The sequence below is a fragment of the Conger conger genome, chromosome 13 (genome assembly GCF_963514075.1).
Source record: "Conger conger chromosome 13, fConCon1.1, whole genome shotgun sequence".
Taxonomy (NCBI): Eukaryota; Metazoa; Chordata; class Actinopteri; order Anguilliformes; family Congridae; genus Conger; species Conger conger.
The window spans coordinates 3,997,349-4,024,890 of record NC_083772.1 but is presented as its reverse complement, the minus strand read 5'-3'; the positions used below and the strand labels follow the sequence as shown (position 1 = coordinate 4,024,890).

At 46.5% G+C, this 27,542-nt stretch overlaps 3 protein-coding genes across 12 annotated transcripts; 1 reads left to right on the top strand and 2 right to left on the bottom strand.

Annotated features, from left to right (window-relative positions):
* Positions 1–21: 21 nt before the first annotated feature.
* On the bottom strand, positions 22–4,248 carry tirap (toll-interleukin 1 receptor (TIR) domain containing adaptor protein). 2 transcript variants are annotated; one of them, XM_061217485.1, is made up of 4 exons: positions 4,113–4,248; positions 3,717–3,814; positions 2,671–3,246; positions 22–2,047 (listed from the first exon to the last, which is right to left on the bottom strand). In XM_061217485.1, the coding sequence occupies exons 2-4, from the start codon at positions 3,721–3,723 to the stop codon at positions 1,983–1,985; spliced, it is 648 nt and encodes a 215-aa protein (XP_061073469.1). In that variant the 5' UTR covers positions 3,724–3,814; positions 4,113–4,248; the 3' UTR covers positions 22–1,982. The 2 variants fall into 2 exon arrangements, with proteins under 2 accessions (XP_061073469.1, XP_061073470.1); XM_061217486.1 differs by lacking the exons at positions 3,717–3,814; positions 4,113–4,248 and having other exon boundaries at positions 2,671–3,253.
* Positions 4,249–4,617: 369 nt separating this feature from the next.
* Positions 4,618–15,642, top strand: srpra (SRP receptor subunit alpha). Of its 2 annotated transcripts, none has more exons than XM_061217102.1 (15): positions 4,618–4,761; positions 4,868–4,997; positions 5,654–5,737; positions 6,129–6,292; positions 7,249–7,409; positions 8,680–8,851; positions 9,033–9,174; positions 9,787–9,920; positions 10,622–10,740; positions 11,193–11,279; positions 11,396–11,568; positions 12,211–12,424; positions 13,212–13,375; positions 13,859–13,957; positions 14,425–15,642. In XM_061217102.1, exons 2-15 carry the CDS (start codon positions 4,875–4,877, stop codon positions 14,551–14,553), a joined length of 1,965 nt encoding a protein of 654 aa, XP_061073086.1. In that variant the 5' UTR covers positions 4,618–4,761; positions 4,868–4,874; the 3' UTR covers positions 14,554–15,642. The 2 variants fall into 2 exon arrangements, with proteins under 2 accessions (XP_061073086.1, XP_061073085.1); XM_061217101.1 differs by having other exon boundaries at positions 8,674–8,851.
* A 1,470-nt stretch (positions 15,643–17,112) lies between these two features.
* On the bottom strand, positions 17,113–26,768 carry LOC133107202 (protein FAM118B-like). Of its 8 annotated transcripts, none has more exons than XM_061216140.1 (8): positions 26,699–26,768; positions 24,128–24,214; positions 23,487–23,739; positions 19,663–19,890; positions 19,372–19,500; positions 18,708–19,005; positions 17,980–18,048; positions 17,113–17,774 (listed from the first exon to the last, which is right to left on the bottom strand). In XM_061216140.1, exons 2-8 carry the CDS (start codon positions 24,208–24,210, stop codon positions 17,764–17,766), a joined length of 1,071 nt encoding a protein of 356 aa, XP_061072124.1. In that variant the 5' UTR covers positions 24,211–24,214; positions 26,699–26,768; the 3' UTR covers positions 17,113–17,763. The 8 variants fall into 8 exon arrangements, with proteins under 8 accessions (XP_061072124.1, XP_061072127.1, XP_061072125.1 ...); XM_061216143.1 differs by lacking the exon at positions 26,699–26,768 and adding an exon at positions 26,340–26,360; XM_061216141.1 differs by lacking the exon at positions 26,699–26,768 and adding an exon at positions 25,663–25,910.
* Between the last annotated feature and the right edge of the window lie 774 nt (positions 26,769–27,542).

Here is a 27,542-nt window from a genome sequence, read left to right as displayed (position 1 = left end):
AAGCAGAACACTTAAACAAAGTATAATTAAACAAGGAAAGTTTATTGGGGGAAACTCACAAAGGGGAAAAGGGGGGAATCAGGCAATCTGTACAGTTCCACAATCCTCCGCCATCCTTATCCGTAGTCCAAAAGTCAATCCAAAGCCGGGTTCTCGGACAAAAAAATGTCTACACATTACACGAGCGGGGTAGTCAGGCAGCCCAGATCACAACAGTAATTCACACGATAACTCTCTCACTTTCTAACCAAACGCGTTTCCCTCATGGTACTTCCTACCGGTTCAGCTCTCCCGAGGCTTGAGTGCCCGGAAGTCCTTCTATGCCAACGTGCTGCCGGGTACCTGCCCTTCACTCCCAATCCACTTTCAATTCTAGCATTTGGAATTCTTCCTGGCAGAACACCTCAAGCTCAGAAAAATGATTCGGCTTCCTTGCATGTACGGCATGTTTGAGATCTCCCCACAGATTTTCAATAATATTCCACGTCTGGGGACTGTGGTGGCCATTTCAAAACCTTCATCCATCTTTCCTGGAGGTAGTTCATGGTTTTGAGGTATGCTTTGGATCATTGTCTTGCTGGAATACTCAACCTCTCTTCAACTTCAATATCTGGACTGACCTTTGAACAATAACCTCTAGAATTTCTTAATATTTGGTGGACTCCATTCTTCCTTCCACTCACACAATATTTTTTGTGCCCCCAGCTGCCACACAACCCCAAAGCATAACGGGTTGCCAGTTCGATCCTGCCCCGGGTGTGTCGAAGTGTCCGTGAGCAAGACACCTAACCCCCAAATGCTTCTGATGGGCTGGTTGGTGCTTTGCATGGCAGCCAATCGCCAAGAGTGTGTGTATGAAAGGATGAATGAGAAGCATAAATTCTACAGCGCTTTTGATAAAGGCGCAACATAAATGCAGGCATTTACATTAGTACAGAATAACACGTAAATAATATGCCATTTCTAATGCAATTTGAGCATTGTGAACTACACTAATAAATGGCTAAAGTATAGAACTTCTCAAAAATGAAAGCCACGATATTTGGTAGTGCCTCACACAAACTGACCCATAATTAAAAATGTTCTTGGTACAGATAATTCAAACATTTTAATCAGGAAATAAGCACATGGCTGTGCCTGCATTGCTAACATTTACAAATGACCTTGCTAAAATCTTTAAATGTAAATAAACAAATATCCAAATAATACATAACAAATTAGCTGATCAATGCCATTATAGTATGGGGTGCTTAAAGAATGTCACATTTTATTTTCTATGCACCAGTTGTCTATTTTCTTCTGGATCATTCATCAGCAAATGAGGAACTGCTTCAGCATTGTCACAGCCAACAGTCAAGTTAAAAAGGGTCAAGTTACTTTCACGTACAGACTCGAATCCACTTCTGCAGTTCTAGGTCCCTCTTTGCCGGTGGTGTCCAATCTTATCCTAAAAGGGCCGGCGTGGGTGCAGGTTTTTGTTTCAACCCAGCAGTAACACACCTGATTATACTAATGAACTAATCGTGGTCTTTAATCAAGACCTCGATGAGTAGAATCAGCTGTCTTAGTCCTGTGCTAAAACAACAACCTGCACTCACACCGGCCCTTTCTGGATAAGATTGATAACACCCCTGCTCTATGCCCTTGATGCCTTCTGTGTGACCCTGTCTCAGCTCCGGGCACTCTGACATGGTGGTGGTCAGTGCTAGCCAGTGTTGAAAAGTGCTCTCTCGTGCTTGAAGGTGGACTTTCTGCAAGCCCGGGCTTGTTAGCATGCTTCCAGGACATCGGGTGACATTGGCTCAGACGGTAAAGAGCAGTCGTCTGGCAGTCGGGAGGATCGCCGGTTCGATCCCCCCGCCCGGGCTGTGTCGAAGTGTCCTTGACCAAGAAAACCGAACCAAAAGTTCCCTTGACGGGGCGGTTGGTGCCTTGCAGCGAATGAGAAACATCAATTTTACAGCGCTTTTACCATTTACCACTTAGGAGAGCTGGGGTCCGCCTGGGACGTGATGAACTCCAGTGGGGCTCCTGCACATCCCCAGGTCTGCAAAAAAAAGGAGAGAAGAAAGGAGGTTCCTCTCAGATACACGGGGCAGCACGGGATAGAGTCTTTTGAAGCACGCGCAGGGTGCACCCTACGCGGCTCCAGCTTCAGGGGCTCGTGCGAATGCAGGTTATTGCACGGAACCAATTAAAAGTGTTTTTGGCTTAAGAACAGCCGTGTAACACAGACGCTGGTTTTACTGCAGTATCACAGATAATTTAAAATGTTTTCACCAAGGATACACGCATGTGTAGTCTGCAGCTGGAGCTCATGACTCCATCAAAAAAGTCAGATAAAATAAATGGTTAATAAATGGTAAACTTAATTATGACGCGTAGTTGTTCTTCCACTTTTTCGCGTTTGTGGCTACAATTTCCGCCTCTATTTTGCTCACCCCTCCGGAATATGTGTATTGTGTAACTTTGCAAGATCATGTCTACATATGGCTGGTAGTTGATGTTACAGTTGTCAAATCAGTGTTATCAACAGATAGCGCATGAAATGTAATGCAATTGTAGGGTCGGCTTACGTTCAGTGGCTTGGCTAATGACAATAATATGAGCAGAAGTAAACGCATCAAGCCTCACTGTGTACCTCTGCAATACAGGTTGGTCTTTACTCACAGGCCAGTACGGTCTTGTACAACCGCGCGTATCCCTGCTCAGGGTCTCTGTTGAGGTCTATGTAGTAGTAGAAGCACAGTTCCGGCGGGTAATCGGACTGAGAGGCCCGCAGCAGGAGAGGGATGATCCGGTTAGACATGGGTGCTTCAGCGAGGGCCTGGTGCATCTGGTACCGGCACCAGGGATCCACGAGGAAGGCCGGTGTGATGAGCATGACCCAACAGTGGCTGTCCCGCACCGACTCGAAAATGTCCGTGGAGACAGCCGCGCCAGGGGTGGAGTCACGCAGCGGCAGGAAGCAGCGGAGCCCGTGCGGACCGGCTTCCAAGCGGGAGGCTAGGAGCTGCGCGTCCAGCTCGTCCGCAGCGCTGTGGCACACGCGCACGTCGAAGTTGTGGCTGCAGCGGGCATTCTGGGGCGAGGGAGGCGAGGAAGAGGAAGAGGAAGAGGAGGGAGTGGAGGAAAGCCTGGCGAGGGACGAGGCTGACGTGCGAGACGACGCGGTCGTGCTGCTCGCGGCCTCTTGGCTTCGCCAAGTGTCTGATTCCGGCCCCTTCAGTCGGCGCCGGAACCAACCTGACATAAATAAATAAATAAATAAATAAATAAATAAATAAATAAATAAATAAATAATCACATTTCTCCCATAGGTCTCCCATATTTACACCAGTCCAAGGTAATCGAGAGTACAAGCCAAATACATTCAAGTAACACAAGTCAGGGTAATACTGACCATCAATATGATCTGAGAGATTCGATTTAATAAAAGAATATAAGAGGCAGGTTTCACCATGCAGTAACACTGAGCTTACAGGAGTTAAACTTGACTCTTCCAAGTGCATGATTCCCTTTTGTGATCAGCACATGAATATGAAAGGTTTTTTTTTTAAATTAAGATTCCTGCCAGACAGTGTGCTTAAATCACTATTAGAGATGTTCCCGAAAACCTGAATATCAATATATAAAATTGGGCTGCAGAAAATGCATTCCATTTTCAATGAATGGAAGATCAGCGAGGGAGCCTGGGGTCTGTATCGACTGCTTACTAATCATCCAGGCAGGGTGCTGGTATCTTCATCCAGGCAGGGTGCTGGTATCTTCATCCAGGCAGAGTGCTGTATCACCACATAGTGAGTTACTGAGGCTGAAAGAAAATGCATAATAATTGAAATTATTAGGGGAAAATCAGCGCAAAAAAACGTCGTTATGCACGTTTGTAGCAAGTTCTTGCAACAAACATTAATTGGACTACGTGAAAGTCCAAACGTTTTGCAGAAGGAAAAAAACCTAGACTAAGTATATATACAAATATATATATATTGGCAGTATTTTGAAAGTAGGCGTTTTATCTATTGATGCATTATTATTTTTGAGGCTAGGATACAGTGTTTATTTAGCTACTGTACGTATAACATATTAAAAATTATAGCCGCCCTACTTACCGCCTGTCAAACAAGTATTTTCGAAGTATTTCTGAATTGAGTTTTTGAAAGAGTAGACGCGAACTTGATGCTTGACTTGAGTTACCGTAATCAGAGATGAAAATAGTTAGCGGAACTCGATTTGTTAGGCGTATTATTGCACCAGGAAGCGCCCATAATCCGTTACCTTATTGGGGGAAAGGGGAACCCACCGAGAGTAGAGAAAATGGGGCGTGAATTTTGGAACAGCATAAATTCATACTTCTTCATAATTCACTTCATCCTTCAGTGGCACGTGTAAGGCAGCAGTTTCAGCCCAGCCAACCACAGATGATGTGTAAATACTTATTAACGGGCAGTTTAATAAATAAAGAACCAAATCTAAATGTGTTTTAAAACATTGCAAACCCAACAACCCCAGAAAAAAACTTTATGCACCACAGTCCACGCAGAACTGTGAGGCACCCTCCCATCACGCCCACTTCATCACATGGCAACGAATCCCTTGTCACATGACGAGGGTGTAAATTCGGAGGAAGAAAACGTCATTTCCCAGCCCTGCGACTGACGTGTCGAAAACAGAGTTGTGGATAACTAGGGGGAAATCTTTATTTCTTGATCCAATTCAGCCTGATTTAATTCCCTCTGGAAGGAGGATACAACTTTGAAGGTTCGTTGTCTTGGACTTTATTTGCTGTGTACTATTTGTATTTAATCGTTGTATTTCATATTTTGTTGTTTACGTGTAGTCTAACCATATTCACTCGACTTTGTAGTGGGAAAATGCTGGATTTTTTCGCCATCTTCAGCAAGGGGGGTATCGTGCTGTGGTGCTTTCAAGGGGCTGGAGTGACGGAGTCCCTTACAGGGCCCGTCAATGCTCTTATCCGCTCCGTGATCCTGCAGGTAAGAACTCTCCAGAATCGCTAAAAGAAAATGACAGCTGTCATGGCAGCGAACCTGGACCTAGCTTTGTGGCTAGCTAGCTAACGTTAGTCGTGGTGCACAGGAACCGGCATCTGCTAACGTAAGCCAACCTAGATATACTTGAATAGAAATTGCCAGATCATAGCAACAGATTGCTCTTTAACTGGTGGCACGGTGATTGCTGTTGTTAGCTACCTCCAGATGACGTTTGATGACTTGTTGAACCACCCATACATATATTACGCAGCTCAGAATTAGCACTCTTAAGTTAGCCAGTTAACGGTTAGCTGGCAAACACTCTTGCATTGGTTCTCCACATTACAAGCCAATGACTCATCCAATTAGGTGGTTTGCTAGCTTGAATTATAGCTAGATGGCACGTTTCAGTTTGCAGACCTGTATTTTAGAAATATAGCCAATTGACACTGGCTTCAAGCCACTATAGTTAACGTTATGTTATAGAAAACATTTGCTTGCAATGTTAACTACCACTTACCACACGTTTTTTAGCATTGACAAAATTTTTGCCAGTTTGCACGTTTATTTTTACAAATGCATTTTGATGGCGATAGGCATATGCTTGTCGACAATAAGATGAAGAGCAAATATACGATCTTCTCATTAAATATTTCAAGGAACGCACCGGATCCAGTTACTTCAATCATAACTCCCTGAGCCTGAAGTACAAACTGGACAATGAGTTTGAGCTCGTGTTTGTGGTAAGTAACCCCGTGGTCCGTGAGGGTTTAACGTTAATAGATCTCATAATAAACTCCATCAATGTGTATCATACTATCAGACTCCGGGTGTGTGTTAGACTTGGCCCATTGCTTTGAAATGGAGCTTTGGACTCAATTCGTGAGCTGTGTGCATATTTATTGAACTGGAAATCCAGGGGAAATTTCTGACATGAGCCATTCACACTGTTTATCAATAATTAAATCATGTGTCAAATGCTGATTCTGCAAGAATCTTTATTTGTAAATCTATAATGACTTTGGTGGCATCTCCTTCAGTAAGCCTTTTGTATTAATGAGTGCATAGATTTTTTTAATGCTATGGAATCACCATGTTTTTCCTTGCAAAAACAATACTGATTCCATTGTGCAGGTGGGCTTTCAAAAGATCCTGACGCTGACGTACGTGGACAAGTTTATAGACGACGTGCAGCTGCACTTCAGGGATCGCTACAAGAATGAGCTGGAACAAAGGGGTGCCTTAAAACTGCTCAACAGCAGTTTTGAGTTCGGAGATGAGTTTCACCTGCTCCTCCGGTAAGTGGCCTTCGTGGATGTGGCCCCCCGGCAAAAGTGAGACATGGCAGAACTGCAACAAGGACACACAGGCCGTGTCCCAAACAGACTCCTGACTCCCAAAATATGTACTGTTTACTGAACATGCTGCATGCTTATTTCAGTATGCAATGTACTTTTCAGTACACTTTTTAGGAAGCAAACCATACTTTTTAGGAGGTCCCACCATGTGTAAATGATGCAGTCTAATAAATCAGAGAAGAGGCGACTGGGGCTTTTTGATGTCTTATGACACTTCCGCAGCCCCATTGCAGAATAGTACGGAGGATTTGTCGGACAGTTGCCAGCATTTTTTTGTAGGCTGTACATATTTTGAGGACACGGTTGTTTGGAGGCAGTTTTAAGCACGGCCACACTCCGCAAAGACCTGGAAACGCATGTATCATCCAGTGATTATAAGTACGCTACATTTAGTGACATTTCGCTTACTTTACAACTTTCTCATCTAGTGTGCTCAATTTATATATTTAACTGTTGCCAAGTAAGCTGTTTCTGACCTGGCCACAGTGTTATTGATGCGAAGCACCACTGCTTCTAAAGATAGTGACAGCGCAGTGAGCTTCAGAATGGATTGCATTGTAGAGCCTGGTCAGTGTCCCACCATGCCTGTATACCCCAACCTATATCAAGTTTTAGTAAAACATTAACGCTTTGTCAAGTGTTCACTGTGTTGAAACTGGACTGCGTGCATGTTGTGTGCTCACTGTGTGCATGTTGTTTGTTGACTGTGTTAATACTGGACTGTGTATGTTGTGTGTTCACTGTGTGCAAGTTGTGTTGACTGTGTTGACACTGGACTGTGTGCATGTTGTGTGATCACTGCGCAAGTTGTGTGCTCACTGTGTTAACACTACACTGTGTGCATGTTGTGTGTTTACTGTGTTGACACTGGACTGTGTGCACGTTGTGTGTATTAGTGAAGCGGAGGAGAGCAGCCGTGCCCGGGGTCCTGTCTCCATGAAGACCTTCAAGGAGTCCCAGAAGTCGCAGAAAACGGTGAAATCCATGATCGAGATCAAGGGAGGAGACAAGGGCAAGGAGCACGGCGGCAAGAAGAACAAAAATGCCAAAAAAGAAGGTGAGGCCGTGTGTCATACTGAACGCTTCGCATGGCCACCGGGGGTTGACACCACATTGGTGTCGTTGATGCTTGACATCAGTCCATTTTAGGGTCCCCAAACAGAACAGGTGAAGTTCTCAAACGTTTAATGAGCTGGAATCGTAACAGAACATCTGAGGGATAAGCATTGAGTTCATTCAAGATTACATCTACCCATACAGTCCTGATGGGTCCTTCTACTTAATCAACGGAAGAAATATACTTTAGAACAGCATACTCGGTTTTAAATGTAGATTTGCTGTTGATACATTTTCTTTCTAAGAAGCCAAGGCAAATGCAGGACACTGAACCTTTTGTGTGGTTTTATAACACGAGGGGTTTAAATCTGGTCTGCAAATTTCTGTCTTGCCTTCAGTCTCTGTATTTATCTCTTTTTCCCCAGTGAATTGGTGCAAAGGCAAATTAAGTACTTAGTGTAATGACAGAAAAACTCTGTTGTGTATTGTGGTTCCAGTTCCACTGTAGACGTTTTGGTATTACCCACTTAGTATACCATCACCCACATACCTCCACTAGCCCTGTTATTTATAGTCCAGGCATCACTCATGTCCCATACTACATTTACATTTTACATTTTGTCATTTGGCAGACACTTTTAATCCGAAGCGATTTACAAGTGCATAGGTTCTTCCACAAGTTAAAGCATCACATCCATAACTAGTAAAATACACATGAAGTGTTGTTCTAAACATACAGTCATCATAAGTGCAAATTTTTTTGGGGGGGGAGTTTAGATAAGAGGGATAGGGATATCAGAAAGGGGGGCGGGGGAATTCAGGAGGTAGGACTAAGGTACAGTTTGCGTTTTTAGTCTGCGTCGAAATAGGGGGAGGGATTCTGGCAGACCGGAGTGGTCTTGCTGGGGAGTAGGGAGTGATTAAGGATTGTATGTAAGGTGGGGCAGTCCCCTTAGCAGCCTGAAATGCCAACACTAGGGCCTTGAAGCGGAACTACAGTAAGGCCTCGGAACTACAGTAAGTCTTGGTTGGTCTTCATTGGTCTTCATTGGTCTTGGTTGGTCTTGGTTGGTCTTGGTTGGTCTTGGTTGGGGCCTCGGGTTGGCCCGTCAGGGTGGGCACGGCGGCAGGGCGTGGTTTAACGGGCAGGGACCCACTTCTCTCTCTCTCTCTCTCTCTCTCTCTCTCTCTCTCTCTCTCTCTCTCTCTCTCTCTCTCTCTCTCTCTCTCCCTCTCCCTCTCCCTCTCCCTCTCCCTCTCCCCAGCTGCAGTGGCTGAAGCGGCAGCGGGGGGGGACGTGGCGAAGGCGGCGGGGCCAGGCGCGGCGGCCAAGCCCGCGGAGGACGGGAACCAGGGCCTCACTGCGGCGGAGATCATCCAGAAGAAGAGGGAGGAGTTCTTCCGCAAACGCCTGGGCGGGGGAGTCACCGTGGAGAAGACCAGGTGTGACGCCCACCTTGGGCCGATCGTGCCTTCGGCCTCAGCGTGTGTGACCGGGCTGTCCAGGAGCTCTCAGTGTGCTCACTGTGAATCTGTGTTTTCACTGCTGTCGTCTTGTACCGGTGAAGTCCCAGATGCGTGTCACTCAGTTGTTCCCCCTCCTCTGTTCTGCTCCCGGCTGAAGTAAATCCCCCAAGCCCCAGAAACCGCGGGAGAAGAAGAAGCAGGAATGGGGTAACAGTTGGGGCAACGCCAAGCTGGACTACAGCAAAATCAACGGCAGCACCACCCACGAGACTCTGGAGCCCGCCAAGGATGCTGATATGGTGTGTGTGTGTGTGTGTGTGTGTGTGTGTGTGTGTGTGTGTGTGTGTGTGTGTGTGTGTGTGTGTGTGTGTGTGTGTGTGTGTGTGTGTGTGAGTGAGTGAGTGTGTGAGTGAGTGAGTGAGTGAGTGAGTGAGTGAGTGAGTGAGTGAGTGAGTGTGTGAGTGAGTGAGTGAGTGAGTGAGTGAGTGAGTGAGTGAGTGAGTGAGTGAGTGAGTGAGTGAGTGAGTGAGTGAGTGAGTGAGTGAGTGAGTGAGTGAGTGAGTGAGTGAGTGAGTGAGTGTGTGTGTGTGTCTAAAGCTATCCAGTCTAAAGCTAACACTTTTGACCTTGTGTAATAATAATAATGTTTGGTTATCAAAGAATGCATCAGAATTCACCATGTTAACTGGCTCAACCTTGCTGATACTTTGGTTTAAATGTCTTCATTTAACTCTGGCATAAATGTTTATAAGTGAGTGTGTTGAGTCGGAGGTCGTGAGTCGGGAGTCGGGATGTTAAATGTTAATATAAAAACGTATATTAGACCTTATTTGGCGGGTGTGCCCATTGGTGCCTGCTCATGTTCAGTGCTGTGAAAGGTTGCATTTTTGTGCCCTCTGCCACTCACTCAGGGGGTGCTGGACTCCATGAAGGGTGACCTGCTCAGCGTGGACTGTGAGTCAAGCGGAGCGGAGGAGGAGGAAGAAGAGGAAGAGGAGGAGGAGGAGGAGGAGACTGTGGCTGTCACTAACCAAAGCAAGGAGAGGTGAGGTCCTCCTGCAAACCAGGCACCTCCTAGAATCAGCACTGAGATGAGCGGTAGATTTGGGCGGATGTCTATGGTTATACCATATACTGCAGTGCATGAAAATACAAAAGGTGTTATGTCAATACACTCAGCACAAGTGATGTTGCGGGATCAGATTGCCATTAATATGTTTTAAGTGATTCTGTTGGATAGTGGATTAGACACTTAGGCACCTTGGAGGCCTATGATTTGGTTGCCGGGATAGATCCGACAGTTCCCTTTGTGGCAGTGCCTTGGCTTTATTCCACATTATTAAGGCAAGGCCAAAGATTAAAATAGGGTAACCTAGTATCCACTTGGCAATGGCAAAGGAAGGCAACCGTTCAATTGCACTTCAGCCCAGTCTGAAGAACCGTACGATAAGAAGTTTTGGTAAATGGTAAATGGCAGGCATTTATATAGCGCCTTCATCCAAAGCGTTATACAATTGATGCTTCTCCATTCACCCATTCATACACACACTCACACACACTCACACACCAACGGCGATTGGCTGCCATGCAAGGTGCCGACCAGCTCGTCAGGAGCATTTGGGGGTTAGGTGTCTTGCTCAGGGACACTTCGACACAGCCCGGGTGGGGGATCGAACCGGCAACCCTCCGAATTGGTCAAATAGTCAAAGTGCCAATGCATTCCCTGTTTGTGCTGCTTGTCCCCAGCTCAAAGAAAGGGGGCTTGGGTGGCATGTTCGGCATGCTGAAGGGCCTGGTTGGCTCCAAGAGCCTGTCTAAGGAGGACATGGGGCCAGTTCTGGAAAAGATGAAGGACCACCTCATCGGTAAGACCACAACCCTCCTCCCCCTCTTTTTCCTGGCGGGGTGGGATAACGTTACAGAACACTTGCGTGCATTTTAATTTGTGCTTGGGCTTGGATTTGATAGAGACTCGGTTTAGTTCTAAAATAACTGTAACCTGTGACGTCTTTACACCAGTAGGTTTCGTTTTCCGAAATGCATACTTTCACTGTCTATATCGAGGTGAAGTCCACCTGTTTTTTTGAAAAGGGAAGTGAAAAATCTGTGTTAATCATCTCCCTCTGTTCAAGCTACCGCAAGTTAGAGATGAAACTGGTGTGAAATCCTTTTTTTTTTTTTATCACCCAACCATAATACCCAACATTATTATTGGTTGGATGTACCAATGGCCGTTAATAGGCTGTTTCACGGAGAGCTTCTGTAAAGTAATGGTAGAAACACTGGCACACTTCTCTTAACTGGAGTCTCTCTGCAGCAAAGAATGTAGCAGCTGAGATCTCCTCCCAGCTCTGCGAGTCGGTGGCCAAAAAACTGGAAGGCAGAGTCATGGGAACGTTCACCAGTGAGTAACCGCCGTTTCTGAATTTGAACGGTCGACTTAAATTGTGACGTTGCTCAAACCCCTGTTGCGTTTCCTGCGTCTCTGAAGCCCGCCTGTGTGCCTCTCCCTCCCCTCAGCTGTGGCCTCCACGGTGAAGCAGGCCCTGCAGGACTCGCTGGTGCAGATTCTGCAGCCCAAGAGGCGGGTGGACATCCTGCGCGACGTCCTGGAGGCCCGTAGCCTCCGCCGGCCCTTTGTCATCGCCTTCTGCGGGGTCAACGGCGTGGGCAAGTCCACCAACCTGGCCAAGGTGAGCCGGGCCCCCGCTCTGCTGCCGAGCGATCGAGAGAGAGTTACTGCTTACCCCACCAATCAGGAGAGAGTTACTGCTTACCCCACCAATCAGGAGAGAGTTACTGCTTACCCCACCAATCAGGAGAGAGTTACTGCTTACCCCACCAATCAGGAGAGAGTTACTGCTTACCCCACCAATCAAGAGAGAGTTACTGCTTACCCCACCAATCAAGAGAGAGTTACTGCTTACCCCACCAATCAGGAGAGAGTTACTGCTTACCCTACCAATCAAGAGAGAGTTACTGCTTAACCTACCAATCAGGAGAGAGTTACTGCTTACCCTACCAATCAAGAGAGAGTTACTGCTTACCCTACCAATCAAGAGAGAGTTACTGCTTACCCTACCAATCAAGAGAGAGTTACTGCTTACCCTACCAATCAAGAGAGAGTTACTGCTTACCCTACCAATCAGGAGAGAGTTACTGCTTACCCCACCAATCAAGAGAGAGTTACTGCTTACCCACCAAACAAGAGAGAGTTACTGCTTACCTTTTCCCATGGCAGGATGACTGCCATAGCAAAAAATAATGTATAGTTGGAAGGTGATTGTTTTCAAAGAGGTGCATCAGCCAGCTCACCCGCTCTCCCCTGGGTCTAGATCTCCTACTGGCTGATGGAGAACGGCTTCTCGGTGCTGATCGCAGCCTGCGACACGTTCCGGGCGGGGGCGGTGGAGCAGCTGCGCACACACCAGCGTCGCCTCAACTCCCTGCACCCGCCTGAGCGGCACGGGGACCGGCCCTTCGTCCAGCTCTACGAGAAGGGCTACGGCAAGGACGCCGCCGGCATCGCCATGGAGGCCATCGCCTACGGTAACCGCACCCGGCCATTACATTACATTATTGGCATTTGGCAGACGCTCTTATCCAGAGCGACATACAGTTGATTAGACTAAGCAGGAGACAATCCTCCCCTGGAGCAATGCAGGGTTAAGGGCCTTGCTCAAGGGCCCAACAGCTGTGCGGATCTTATTGTGGCTACATTGGGATTCGAACCCCCAACCTTGCGTGTCCCAGTCATTTACCTTAACCACTACGCTACAGGCCGCCCCGTTGCTAAGGGCTCGGTGGCGCTCGGTGACCGTGTCTGTTTCCCGCTGCTCCGCTGCGAGAGGGCTTTCTCTTCCGCCTCTGCACCTCTACACCTCTCACGTTGCGCTGCGTAGCCCTCTCCAGCAACTCTTTGCATAATATTCTCGCCGAATACAGTCTTGGGTGGTTTCATTTTTTCACGATTTTTCACGGACTAACATTTACATGTATCCATTCGCGTTCACTTTATGCACCTACATTAAATACATGACACATAGCTCTACACACCTCATTACCAATTTTTGGTATGTTTTGATATCTTTTGTATTATTAAATTCTATTATTTTGTTATTCCTTAAACTGGTGCGTGTCCTTTATGTTACGATTCACGAGCGATCGTAACACCACTCTTACGCTACGTAGCGTAATGCTGATTGTATGTAATGTGTGTGTACTTGTTAAGTACCCGTGTGGGGCTGTAGTGTGATGCTGTAGCAGTGCTCCTGTAAGCTCCAGGCCCTGGGTTTCGGCCCTCACGCCCCCTGAACCCCCTCCTCCCCTCCCCCAGCCCGCAGCCAGACCTTCGACGTGGTGTTGGTGGACACGGCCGGTCGCATGCAGGACAACGCTCCCCTGATGAACGCGCTCGCTAAGCTGATCGCGGTCAACATGCCCGACCTGGTCCTGTTCGTGGGAGAGGCCCTGGTGGGGAACGAGGCGGTGGACCAGCTGGTGAGCGCTCCTCCGACCCCGCCCCTCCCTCGGGTCAGCTGACCTGTCGGGAGCTGAAGACGCGTGGCTTTTTCGGACGGCGATCGCGGAAAGCATTTGGCAGTGGGAGATCGGTTGAGCGGTTCATGATTCCCAAAGTTGGACTGATTGAAACTAATCAAAAAAAAAAAAAAAGAAATCTTAGTTCTATCTTTTGTGGTTCATGAGTCAGTACTTTACAGCACACAATATCTCCTGCTGTCGTAGGGTTCATGTAACTGTCTCTTGACCTGTCTGCCAACATTAGATTGGCATCAGCACAACAGAAATCCACAAACACATTTTTTTGGTAACCCGTTATCTCCTATCTCTGTATTCCTTGTAGAACACCTGAATTAAAAAAAAAAAATGTGTGTATGTACTAAAGCTGTAGTTCCAAGATTGACCTCCGTGGGGAGTGGTTCCTGCCTTGTTCAGAAGCTGGAAAATGATCTCCATTTGCAGGTGAAGTTCAACCAGGCCCTGGCAGACCATTCTATGTCGGACAAACCGCGTCTCATCGACGGCATCGTTCTGACTAAGTTTGACACCATCGATGACAAGGTAGGTCACCTGTCGCAGGTTTTTACATTGTCTTTTCTGTTCCTCATTTCATCGCAAGAGCTCATCTACTTCATCATTGCATTTGAAGTTACTTTTTCAATGGACATTTTACTGTATGCACACAAAATAATCTAGAAATTGACAATGCTTTAAGTTTCCTGCCATACATGAAGGCTGTTTTCCTGCAAGGTGTGATCCATTGCATTACATGTCATTTGGCTGACACTTTTATCCAAAGCGACTTGCAGTTGATTAGACTAAGCAGGAGACAGTCCTCCCCTGGAGCAATGCAGGGTTAAGGGCCTTGCTCAAGGGCCCAACGGCTGTGCGGATCTTATTGTGGCTACACCGGGGATCGAACCGCCGACCTTGCGTGTCCCAGTCCTTTACCTTAACCACTACGCTACAGGCCGCCCCCCTTCGATGCTGTGCGTTCATGTGACCCCTGGCCCTTCTTCCCTTGTCAGGTTGGCGCCGCCATCTCCATGACCTACATCACAGGGCAGCCCATCGTGTTTGTGGGCACAGGGCAGACCTACAACGACCTGCGCAGCCTGAACGCCCGGGCCGTGGTCAGCGCCCTCATGAAGGCCTGAGGAGGGGGGGGGGGGGAGAGACACCCAGCTACCCCAAAAAAAAAAAGAAAGCCAATTCCAGTCCTGCTCCAAGCAGCTTTGACCCCGGACGCACCACCACATCGACCACACTTTCACCATCTTTCTGGCAGTTCCATTTGTGACTAGCAGGGGGGTATTTAACCTTTAGGAAGCAAAAGAAACTGTATTATTTAAAAAAAAACTCATTTTTATTCACTGCACATTCAGTACACTGTGGGGCCTGGCCCTCACTTACCTCATTCCTGCTTAGTGATTAAGTGCTGCAGAGGAACTATTGACTAATTTTTTCCAAATAATGTTTTGTTTTTTAAAATCAGGGATGCGGATATTTTTAAATCACTTTGTCAATCAGGTCAGGCAAGACATGTTGGTACTGTTTGTTTTGGGTGGGGGGTATTGGCAACCCTGAATGAACAAACCGGCAGGGTGACACACCTCCCCACATACCCCCTACCCTTTTGTTAGTTCTGCAGCCTTCTCTCTCCATAGTCTCTGTAGTCTTACTGGCCCTACGGGGCCTGACAGGAGGAAGCTGAGTGTCCGTAGTGCCTGTCCGTGTACCTGCCCCCCCCCCCCCCCGACAGCCATCAGCGACAGGCCTGTCTCCCTTCCCGAAATCCCCCTGCTCCGCACGCTGGGAATGCCTTCTGCAGGAAACGATACAACCTGTGACCTTTAACCCTTGACCTGTCGCCAGAGACAGCTACAGCCTTAGCCATGCGGCCACACTTTCTGGAGGGTGGGTTGGGGAGGGGTCCGGGAGAAGATGGACCTCGTTTAAAAACGTTCTGTTCTTTTGACCTGTAGCTGGCTCGGACGGCCCCCCCGGGCTCCCGTGTAGACCGTTTGCACGATTTGGCATTTTGTTTTCTTTTTTGGTTGCTCAATCCCTTCACCCCTACCCCGACCCCGAACAAAGACATATAATTTAATTAATAAAGCTGATTAAATTCCCCATTCCCTTTAATTCTACAGTAGTGCAATACGAGAGTCAAGAGAGATACAAAGTGAAGATATGTCATTAATTTGAGAATGTAATATTTCTTAAATAAAGCTGCTATAATAGCGGGTCACTGGCTGTTTTTTTACACCCTCCTGGCCTGGCGAGACGGCTTTGCCTTCTCTGGAGTTGGTTTGCTTTGATGTTCTTGTGCATCTTTCAATCCCAATTCAACTGGTCAAAACAGATCCTCGAGCTGTGCGTGTGTGTGTGTGTGTGTGTGTGTGTGTGTGTGTGTGTGTGTGTGTGTGTGTGTGTGTGTGTGTGTGTGTGTGTGTGTGTGTGTGTGTGTGTGTGTGTGTGTGTGTGTGTGTGAGCGTGCGTGCGTGCACACGAATCTGTCAGATTCTTTGCACAGATTAAATGGTTCGAATCTGTCAGATTCTTTGCACAGATTAAATGGTTTATTTTTGCTTTGTGAAGGTCTGTCAATATTTGTAACTGGAAAATTATTGGCAAATAAGCACCAAGGAACAAAAGTAAAATGCTAGAAAAACACATTTAACCCCTTCCCCGCCAATTATTTTGGATTGAGTGTCATTTTCAGACAATTTTTTAAAATTATATTTAATATAGTATTTTTTATGCTGATTATGAAAAATAACTTGTATTTCATTTTTTTCCCATTTTTGTGGTTGAAATTTTATTTTGAAAATACCCTTTTCGGCAAAAACGTGTTAACTCGTCTTCCCATAAACCGTATTTTAAAGGGGAATGAAAAACCTATTATTTTGTTTTTTATTACATATACTAGCAAAAATATAGTAGAAATTTAAATGATTTGCAAATATAAATGATGAAATTACTTGGAATTATTTTATAGCACAAATTACCTTTATTTGCAAATATTCAGTTAGCAAATTTATGAATGGTATTATCTGTCATCAGACGTATCCAAGCTTCTAAGCGAAGGTTCATATTCACCATCTTCCCCTGAACTAAACATTTGGGGAGTAATTTGTTGAAAATAATAATAAACAACGAATGAATGGCGCGAATCAAAAGAAATGCCGCTGAGAGCATTGACTACGAAACAGGCGCCCCTTGAAATGCCTGACCGATAGTTAACACCTCTGCCAGACGTACGAGTAGACTCGTTTCATGCTTAGAAAGGCTCAACAACGCCAAGAATCGACAGATAAACTCGTCTGTAGCTGGTTTTTGAAGGTTATGTTTTAGACGTGTTTACTCGTCCGTGACTGAAAAAAACACATTCGGTAAAAACGTATATACTCGTCTCCGCCGGGGAAGGGGTTAAATGTTACATTACATTATTGGCATTTGGCATCTTATCCAGAGCGATGTACAGTTGATTAGACTAAGCAGGAGACAATCCTCCCCTGGAGCAATGCAGGGTTAAGGGCCTTGCTCAAGGGCCCAACGGCTGTGCGGATCTTATTGTGGCTACACCGGGATTAGAACCACAGACCTTGCGTGTTCCAGTCATTTACCTTAACCACTACACTACAGGCCGTCCTTATGTGTTTGAAATATGAGCTATTTACCAGAAAAGGAAATGTAGACAACATGACAAAGCAGAGGTTCATTTTCTTTTTATATATTGTATAAATACACATTCTAAACCAAGACAAGTCACAAAACAACATATACAGGACTTTTAATATCGCAAAACGCATGCAGGATTTTGAATGGGAAAGCAGGTCTGTGAACAGGTGGGTTTTCAGCAGCGCTGAGCAGGGGCCCTGAGGCCTTGGGGGCGGGGTGAAGGGGTGCTTTCAACAGGGCCCAGAACCGATTCCCACCAATGAAGCGCTGCCCAGTCCTGCACACAGCCTCCAGAGAGGGGTACCATAGCGCTGCTTTAGAACGGAGGCCTGTTGCACAAAGTGTGTTATATAAAACGTTCAATGACCACAATTGTCAGCTCTCAGACTCCCAGCCGGTCTGATGTCGAGTCATCTTCATTTTGAGGCCTTTTAGATTTTTTTTTTTTTCGTTTTTCTTCAGACAAATTTGAGGGGTGAAATGTGGCCCGGGGTCCCGCTGGTGGAGGTGGAGGGGGGGTGGTTTGGGAAAGGCAGGTCGTTCACCCCCCTGGTGTCGGGCTGTGGGAAGACTCCGCTCACTGGGATCCGGCACTAAGCCCCGGCCCGGCCCGTCCCCCGCAGTCCTGTTCTCTCCCACGGGTTGGCTCTTCCCGTTGTGGACGGCACCGGAGCGTTTCAGGCTCACCTGGTGACTGCAGAGCGACAGGCAGGGTTAGGGTGTGCAGGGAGGGCTCAGTGGGACCTGCAGGGTTACGGAGCCTGACACCTCACACTCATCATGCACTGAAAGGCTCCAGGCATGCGGGCAGAAGCACAGACGACCACATCACACACACATCACACACAGAAGGCTCCAGGCATGCGGGCAGAAGCACAGGAGCAGCAGCGGACCCTAACCTTGCAGGAGACTCTTCTGCGCATTAAACCCGTTCTGCTTCCCTTCCTCTGCTGCCTGACTGGGGGACCCTGCAAAGGACCAGAGCACAGCTGTTACCTCAGCGCAGGTTACAGTGCGTTACAGGAGTTGCATTAGCCCAGTGCAGCTCCGAGGGTCAAAGGTTGCAAGGTCAGGGTGATAGGCACAGTCCAGCATTTCGGTTCGGCAACAACAGTCAAATGTGTACTTATAACCTCAGCCAATCACAATTAAATTGTGTGTGTGTGAGACTGTGTGTGTGTCTGTGTGACAGTGTGTGTGTGTGTGTGTGTGTGTGTGTGATTGTGTGTGTGTGTGTGTGTGTGTGTGTGTGTGTGTGTGTGATTGTGTGTGTGTGTGTGTGTGTGAGAGACTGTGTGACAGAGAGACCGTGCGTGTCCCAGACCCCACCCTCCCCCTCACCCCATCCGTTGGTGACCACGTCGCGGGTGCAGATCTCGTGGTGTGACAGAGAGAGAGAGAGAGAGACGGTGCGTGTCCCAGACCCCACCCTCCCCCTCACCCCATCCGTTGGTGACCACGTCGCGGGTGCAGATCTCGTGGTGTGACAGAGAGAGAGAGAGAGACCCCACCCTCCCGCCCTCACCCCATCCGTTGGTGACCACGTCGCGGGTGCAGATCTCGTGGTGTGAGAGAGAGAGAGAGAGAGAGAGAGAGAGAGAGAGAGAGACCCCACCCTCCCCCTCACCCCATCCGTTGGTGACCACGTCGCGGGTGCAGATCTCGTTGGCCAGCCGCTCGAAGTACTCGGGCAGGTGGGCGTACTCGTTGCCGTAGGAGATGACCTTGATGCCCTTGTCCAGCATGTTGTCGCGCAGCTTCTTGAACTCGCCCACGTCCTCGCGCCGCACCAGCATGAAGTGCTCCAGGTCCGACTTGTGCTTCACCGCCTCCAGGAACAGCGCCTGGAACGTGGTGTCGTCCACCGTGCGCCCGCAGCCCAGGAACACAAACGACTTGGTCTCGTAGAGCTTCTGGATCTCCCTCTGACGTGCACGCGGGAACACGCGTGTGTACACACGCACACACACACACACACACACACACACACACACACACACACACACACACACACACACACATAAACACACATAAACAGACACATGGAAACACCAAAGTTTATTTAGCCAGATTGACATGCTTACACATTGACCTGCTATATCCATTTACTGTACGCAGTTGGACACGATAATTCATTTAATTCACTTTCCTCAGGAGTACAACGGCTGCGTCATTAACGCAGTTCCCCTGACTAAATCATGCCCCCTCAACAAATTCAGCCCAACGCAGTTTGGTAAGGGTGAACTGCCCCCTGCAGGTTTGCGGTGCATGATGGGAAAGGGCACACTCACCATGACCTCGGTGTTCCTCAGAACGTTCTGGTAGCCGGCGGGGTGAAGCACGATACCGCTGGGGTTGGTGTACACGCCGTGAATGTGCAAGACGCTAAGTCTCCTCTTCTCCTGAGCCCACTCTAGCACCTACACACACACACACACACCATGGAAAAACCCACTGGGTTTGACATCTCTTACGCAAGACAACCTGACATAAAACTCCCCATTTGTACACTTCACTCAAAGACACGACTGGGTAATGCTGTGTTTTTGATAGCGCACTGCCTGCAGAGGCTGAGAGCGCACCTTCTTCTCGTCGGTCAGGTCCAGGGACTCCAGCTTGGTGTCCTGGTGGGCGGCGTAGATCTCCAGCAGGTTGTCGAAGTTGGTGGTGAGCACCAGCGCCCCGCTCTCCATCAGCTGCAGGACGGAGCGCAGCAGGTGCTTCCCAGCGTGCTCCATCTTGCACTCCAGGTCGTCGAACACCTCGTACAGACAGTCCTTGAAGAAGGTGGAGCGCACGTTCCCCGTGCGCTGAGGGCCGTGAAAACACCACATCACATTTACATTACATGGTCATTTGGCTGACGCTTTTTATCCAAAGCGACTTACCAGCTGATTAGACTAAGCAGGGGACAATCCTCCCCTGGAGCGATGTAGGGGCTACACCGCAACAAGGTTGGTGAATTTATATATTGGAATTTTCAACCATCTGTAGGGTTACCCAGATTTGGTACAAATATAGCCCTCAATGATTTCAGAGCATTCACAAGAAAATTTAAAAGGTACAATAGGTAAGATTTTTGGGTTAAAATATTGTTACAAGACCATTGTAGTAAATGCCTTCCTATCATTGAAAAAGACTCACTGACCTGTTGACTCACCCTCTGCCTGAGTTCATAGTCCTTAAACGCGGGTTTCAAAGTGTAAATTTGTCGGGCCGTCACACTCAATCAAAACATTGTACAGCTGTACCATTCAAGCTAATGGATTGAAAATTGCTTCTAACTGCCACAGCCAATGGCGTGGGGGCTTATTCAGATTGTTCATGTCGCTGCCCAAATATACTATTGCTTATTATCCAAGCGAAGACTACATATCTAGATATAAAACAATACCAGTTTGTTTTCGGTCTCAACAAGCAAATTAGCTGTAGTTAGCTTGACGAATTTACAAATATCCACTTACGATACAATATAGCCAATACGAATAGTAGCGATTGCACAAGCGTTGTGCTTCAGGTGGATATTTGTAAACTGGTATTGTTTTCTATTGTCTATTCTCTTTAGGCGTTCAATCGTCCGTGCTTAGCTAAACCTTTATTTTTCTCAAACTGTAAGTTACAGTCGCATCGTATCTTACTTATATAGCCTGCTAGTTACGCAGCCAAATAATTTGATTGCTCACGATATTACGCGTTACATTCATAGACTGTGCCAAGTCACGGCAGTGTTGTGGCCTGAGGTTGTTTGTTGTTGCAATTCTTGGCCAAAATACCAATTGTATCAGGGAAATTACGCAAAGCACATCCTCGCAACACATCTAAATACAGACTTGCTAAAAGTGCTGATACCTGATGATATCAGTTACTGCCCGTTTGGTAGGAACTACCTCCTGCTACTACCCATTCAGGTGCCTCTTATTTTTAGAGCAGCTAACAAACCCTGTGGTGTACAAACCGCTTCCAGAGAAAATGTATTAGACGGTATGTTAAAGGCCCACAGACCTATTTTTCATGTTTTTGAGCTTTTCATATCCTGGATTGTGTCCCAAGTAAAACGATAGCAATTTTGCGGGAAGCATGAATATTTTAAGGGTCTAACTGCAATTTTTCCAAGCGATTTCTTAAAAACAATTTGTGACATGACGTATGTTTTTTTGGATGACGTTACTAAATGTTAACACAGAGAGGGGGGAAGTGGGCTCTGGAGGCAGGTTTAGGGGAAAAAAACCTACATCACTGCTCTTTGCAAACATTTTCTGGCCGTTTTCGATACTACAGCCAGGAAGAGAATGCATGTGGACCTTTAATAGGTTTCTAGCTGTCAACATATTTTGGTAACCTCCTTGCCCCCCCAAGATATTTTGTGTGTTGCCACCATGCAAGGCACTCACAGTACACAGTGCACAAACCATTACCTTACATTACATTATTGGCATTTGGCATCTTATCCAGAGCGACGTACAGTTGATTAGACTAAGCAGGAGACAATCCCCCTGGAGCAATGCAGGGTTAAGGGCCCATTGCTCAAGGGCCCAACGGCTGTGCGGATCTTATTGTGGCTACACCGGGATTAGAACCACCGACCTTGTGCATCCCAGTCATTTACCTTAACCGCCACGCTACAGGCCGCCGCGCGGGGTGACACTTTGAAACCAAGCTAACATGCAAATGTGACCTCCCAGCCTGGCCACTGCTGTGGATCTTCTGAATGTGTTGGCAGGAGTATGTGGTTGTGCACTTATTTGGGTGACAATAAGTCAATAAGCTCAGGGCAGTATTGGACAGATTAGCCTCCTTATTTGACATCACCGGACCAGAATGTGTCTTAGCTGGGCTTAGCGGCAGTTGTGTGGCACAGGCGTAGAACTGGCAGCTCCCAGGAACAACCAGGTCAGGCCTCAGGGTCGACCTGCCACTGCTCTGCACAAACCGCCCTGAACTGAGCGGTCGGCTTCAAACACACAGGACTACGCCGCTGGCCTCATTTTCATTTCAGCTACGGCGAGCAGGCCAAAAAAAACAAACAAAGGCCTGTCAAATGTGAAGTCATCTTTTTTTCTTTTAAACAGACAGGCACTAACACAAAATTAAATGTGGGGAAAACGGTAAGAAGACACGCGGCATAAGAATTCCATCTCAAACCTCTCCTTTTGCGTCAACCCAACTCTGGACACATTGCCAAAAATGTCATTACATCTGCGGGCGTTTCAAAGCAAGGATTCCATCATGAGGGAAACTCTGCATGACCCTACTGAGCAGGTTTGAGGCCGTCTGAAGGACACAACGGTCATGTTTCTTCCCTTGCCAAAGACGAAGCTTGAAAGTTCAAGCACTACAACGTAAGCATTTCGGACAAGATACCACTTTGAAATCATGGCAAGCAAATCAGTCCCCGTTTGTTGGCCCAATATTAAACATTTAATGCCATTTAATGGCACACAAGGACACACAAGATGGAGACATTTGCAACTGGCTTTGTGCAACTGCATCGTGACATGCTCACAGTGCAGTTCTCCACTATACTCGGGGGTGGAGAGGTGGGAAAGGGGCAACAGGGCAGAGCATGAAGGTGAAATGGTAACGTTGGTAACGCTTTGTGGAAGGGCGCTGGTCTGATGAGACAAAGCAGCGGATTAGGAGCGAGACGTGGCTGACGGGGACAGAGGTCACCCAGCGGTGTTTGACTTAAAGAAAACATGGGAAGGGGATGTAAACAACATTCCTAACATTCCTGTTTTTTTTTTCTCCTTCCCTTTTCCTCGACATTCCTCATTTGTTTGAACATGGCGTATTAGCTCATGTGGACTGCCCTAAAGCTGATGAAATGTTCATATCCTTATAAAAACATATGCTGCTCTCATTTGCAAAAATTTGCACATAAAATAAAATTAAAAAAAATCTTACCCATCGGGTGTAAGCAAATTTACAGTTATCTCTGAACTCTTGCGTTGCTCACTAGCACTGGCGGGCAGACCCAGGGAAGACGCTGCAGTACATTCTGTACAGCATAACAAGTCTTCCTTCACTCCGAGACAGATCCATTAAGTCTGCTCTGTACTTATGCCGAGCAGGACGGCACGCTCAGCTTGCACAGTCTGGCTGCTCTCACTGACAGAATTCTTTCTCAAAATCCCCTCCTTCCCCTCTCTCCTGATTTTATTGATTAATGGGATTAAGGTTTGAAGAATTCAGATAAGAGAGTAGGTCACGATGGTGATCCTATTACCGGCGTCTCCTGCAGAAGACTTTGCACGAGACTTTGTCGCCTCACTCAAACTGTATGAGCTGACGAATAAAGGAGGCCCTATCGCCTTGTGTGGGCCCACTGCACGGGCCTGCGTGCGTACGAGTGCGTGTGTGTGTGTGTGTGTGTGTGTGTGTGTGTGTGTGCAAGCGGGTTGCCCACCGGGGACAGTTTCTGGATGAGGTCGTGGGCCACGTGCACGAGGTTCTTGTCCTCCTGCAGGCTCTTCTGGAAGCGCCGGCTCTCCTCCTCCTCCAGGAGGTCGAAGTCGTTGGCGGCGTCCAGCAGGGCCTGGATCAGCCCCTTCCAGGAGCGCAGCGCCGGGACCTGGGGGGCCACGGCAGAGCTCACCCCGGTCCCGATCACCAGCACCAGCTCCGGGGCCCGCTTGGTCTTCAGGCTAGGCAGCAACTTCCTACCAATCCACCAGAGAAAGGCTGTAATAGCCACACCACTATAGAGCTTCCTTATGAATGCAGTGTCTTTTTTAGAGTCATGGGCAACTGTGCAACAGAGATGACAACAAACTAGCATTTAATACCAGTATCCTCACTCAAAAAAACTAGGATAACTTCACATAATTTCCCTCTTTACCGTGTTAAAATGTGCATGGTACTCAGAGAAAGCAGGTCAGACGTAACATCACGCCTGGGCTAATGCGTGCACTTCTTAAATTATTAAATTAGTCACGGTCCTGGATTCACTTATCAAGATCAACAAGGCCCAAAACACAAAGCTGGAATTCAGGCAACGATCACATTTACGATTTGCAGACGAAAGCACAGCAAGAATGCAAGTTTTACCTGGGTTTCTTGGCATTGGAGTTGACATTGCTGGCATCAGGGGCAGACCTTTTCTCTGTCTTCACAGTCACCACAGAGGCCATTCGACTGAAAAAGGGGCACAAATAGTCGTGAGCACAGGTGCATTGGCCAGAAACCCTATACAAATTATTTTCAAGAACTTTCACGTTTTAAGTAACACATATATGAATGTGACGTAATGCAAATAGCATGCCGTAATGTCAGTTTACAGTTAACACGGTTAGTAATTTCCCCCAGTAGTTTATAAATGTTTCTAAATAACGTAGCTGCTTTATTGTTGCACTTTAGCCCAACCCAGCGCAGGTTAAATTGTTTGGTAACCTAGCCTATTTCATTTTGGACTGTAGAGGTTCACTCCTACTTCCTGCCATATTAATTGAATGGAAAATTAGCCATCACTGACCGATTTGCCCAACTGGAAACGAATCTAAAAGTAAATGTTTATTCTACAGCGAGGTTTGCGGTTTATGATGTAAATGTGACTCCACTCAGCCCCTGAAAATCCGAGTTGCTATGGATATCAAGTTAGAGTCAGAGGTCGCCGTCCAAATCTTACTGACCACATGGAAAATGATTTATTGTTAAACACACATTGGATGATGGTGGTCCCCTGCACATTACCTGAAACTATCATTTCAGCAAGTAAATGACCGTAAGCGAACTAAATTAGTTAATTGATGGGAATTTAGGTCTCGCTTATTTCTAGTTTGCTTTTATGTTGCTTCGTTGGCAACAAAACAAAAGGCTAGCGCCACAGCGCTGTCAGCAAACATATCATATACCCAAGCAGCTGAGTCCCACTGTAAAAAGAATATGATCAGAGTTACAAAGCTTCGCACATAAATTACCGTGCCAATTATGTAGTACATTTATCAAGATGGCACAGAAATTAGCTCAAGTAAAATTACCTAGCGTTAGTTTAGCAAACAGCAGCTGATTCATCTAACAGCTAGCCATAGCAAGAAAAGTAACGTTGCAGAAGCAAGTTGTGCATGTGGTTTTACAAGTTAGCTAGCTAAGTGTTCCAATCCGGTCAAAATCAGAAAGAAATTAATATGGCCTCGGTTATCCAACCTGAAACTAGCACTAGCAGGAAAATAAAGTAAAATAATTTACCTAGCTAACGTTAGCTAAATCAAGTAGTGTTGGCCAATCACACCTGTCAGAAGCCAACCACAGACGCCAATGTGTCATAACTAGTCAGCCAGCTAGCCAAATAGTAAACTTTAGCTAGCAAAAGCAATCATCACATTACTATCCTCAAAATGTTGGCTGGCTAGCATGCTTTCAGCTTCGGTGATACAATTAACTTAGTCGATTTAGCCAACTTATGTTTTCACGCTAGCTGTGCTACTAGCTAGCTAACGGTATTACTTACCCCGGCAATATCTAAAATCCCGTTAGAACTTTTCCGTCCTTTTAGCAAGGCCTGGTTTACTAATTGTATTAATATTCATGCACTTCGCATGGTGAAGGCTGCGGCTAGCTAACTTCAACGTACACACGTAGCTCACGTTAAATGCCCTGCCTCTCAGGTCTGTCACAGCAAACTTGAGATCCTCGAGGTTCCAGCGAGAAGATGTTTGAGCACGACTAAACAAATAAAGGACTACGTCACACGAGCGGGTTGCTTCTGCTTTTAAAGAGCTTCAACTTTATATGTGGATTAATAAATTCAGGTTCAGGAACCATCCGTAGAAGAACCAGATTGAAATGGCAAATCAATACAAGTGGCATATTTAGAGTACAGTGCGAAGGCAGCAACAGTGGCTATTGTATTAAAAGGTCCGCCTCTTGTTCCCGTATCTTCCACTTGTGGGTTTTTTGGCTAAAGGAAAAACATACACTTCCACTGGAAGTTCCAGTAACTTCAGTTCAGACTGGACAGCAACAGAGGCTGTACATACGAACAGATTCATTTTATAGAATTCATACACTATTGTAAACATACAAAGCATGCTATTCTGCTGGTACCTCTTTATTTGAACACAAGGGTATCAGGTTGCATGCATCTTTGTAAAGGGTTCCAACCTAAAATATAATTTAGTAATTTGACAGACACTTAGCCAAAACAATTTTAACGCGTTTTAAATATGTAAGATGATTAAACAAGTATCTGAAGGATAATCAGTTAATAGGCATATTTTTAACATAATGTTGTTGTACAGACAGCTGTAAAGTCAAAGTACACCTTGTTCCTTCAAAACTGTGGTTCTCAAATCTTTCTGCCCCTGAGCGTGTCCACGGAAATATTGCAGGGCCCCCCCCACAGGAGACATCATTACCGGTCTCTCTGTTCCCCCTGGCAGCTCCCCTGTTGGGAACCACTGCAAACACAAACACGGATGTTTTTTTATTTAACTCTGAAAATTGGCTGTGCCTTCGAGCGAGTATTAGTTTTAGTAATGCCTCAAAGACCGGAGGGGACCTAGTCCAGATTATTGGGTTCAAACACGTAACTGAAGACCAGAAATCAGTGGTAATATTTTGCAGATATAAGCTGTATGTTCATATGCATAAAGTTTCCCTATCAAAAGCATTTTTCGTTACCAAGAAACAAAAGTATCCGAATGGCTTGGCTTTGGGTTAATTGTAAAAAAATACTTTTCTCTGCCACTAATCCTCTGCAAAATGTTCTAAATTAGATGCTTTTAATGAGGGATGATTTACTATCTTAAGGCAATTAACAGCTGTGCACATTAAGAATAAATGTTCTCTATTCACGTCCCAGGATATCTACTCAATTTGATCAACTAATTCTTTGCAGTGAGCTGTATGAGAAATGTAGAGAAGGGTTTCATTTGTAATTGAATCAGTTGTTGACCGGCAGGTGAAATCAGTTGGGTCAAAATTGCCAACGGACACCTGAAACGAAATCACTTCTGGAATAGAGTTCAAAGACAAAGCAAATCATATCAAAGCAAATTATATATATATAATATATATATATAACAACTAAGACATGTGTTTAACAACATTAACTGATCAAGCAATCAGTTAAGGTCTATGCAGAGTGGGTCCACAGGGCTGAATTTGGGAACCACCACTTACAGGGACAACAGTAAAGGAAGTTTTGAACACGCATCCCTTAAGCTGGAGATGGGCAAAGAGGGCCATATCAATTTCTGGATTTCATACCAACGTCTGGCCTTAATTACATAAATAGCCTTTTTCTGCCATCTGACATTTTAGCTACAGTACATTTCTTGAAGCATGACAGCCGAAGACTGCTCGTGTCCCCCGTTTTACTGTGATCTAATCTTTGAGTGCTGGTGCATGCAGCCAATTAGCTCATTTAGCCAGGGTAATTGGTGGAAACAGAAACCTGCATACACACCGGCCCTCCAGGACCGGAATTTCCCACCCCTGCCTTAAGCCAGAGGTGTCCAATCTT

Bases quoted from the DNA above. Each gene is read 5' to 3' on its own strand.
- tirap (XM_061217485.1), bottom strand. The intron at 2,048-2,670 runs GTGAGTAAAGAC...TTTTTTTTGCAG, and splicing joins GTACAAGACCGTACTGGCCT to ACCTGGGGATGTGCAGGAGC.
- srpra (XM_061217101.1), top strand. From the start codon at position 4,875: ATGCTGGATTTTTTCGCCATCTTCAGCAAGGGGGGTATCGTGCTGTGG. The intron at 5,738-6,128 runs GTAAGTAACCCC...TCCATTGTGCAG, and splicing joins AGTTTGAGCTCGTGTTTGTG to GTGGGCTTTCAAAAGATCCT. The intron at 8,852-9,032 runs GTGTGACGCCCA...TCCCGGCTGAAG, and splicing joins GTCACCGTGGAGAAGACCAG to TAAATCCCCCAAGCCCCAGA.
- LOC133107202 (XM_061216137.1), bottom strand. From the start codon at position 25,342: ATGACACATTGGCGTCTGTGGTTGGCTTCTGACAG. The intron at 24,215-25,307 runs GTGTGATTGGCC...CCCCTTTTTCAG, and splicing joins CTGTGGTTGGCTTCTGACAG to TCGAATGGCCTCTGTGGTGA. The intron at 19,006-19,371 runs GTGAGTGTGCCC...CGTGCACGTCAG, and splicing joins TGAGGAACACCGAGGTCATG to AGGGAGATCCAGAAGCTCTA.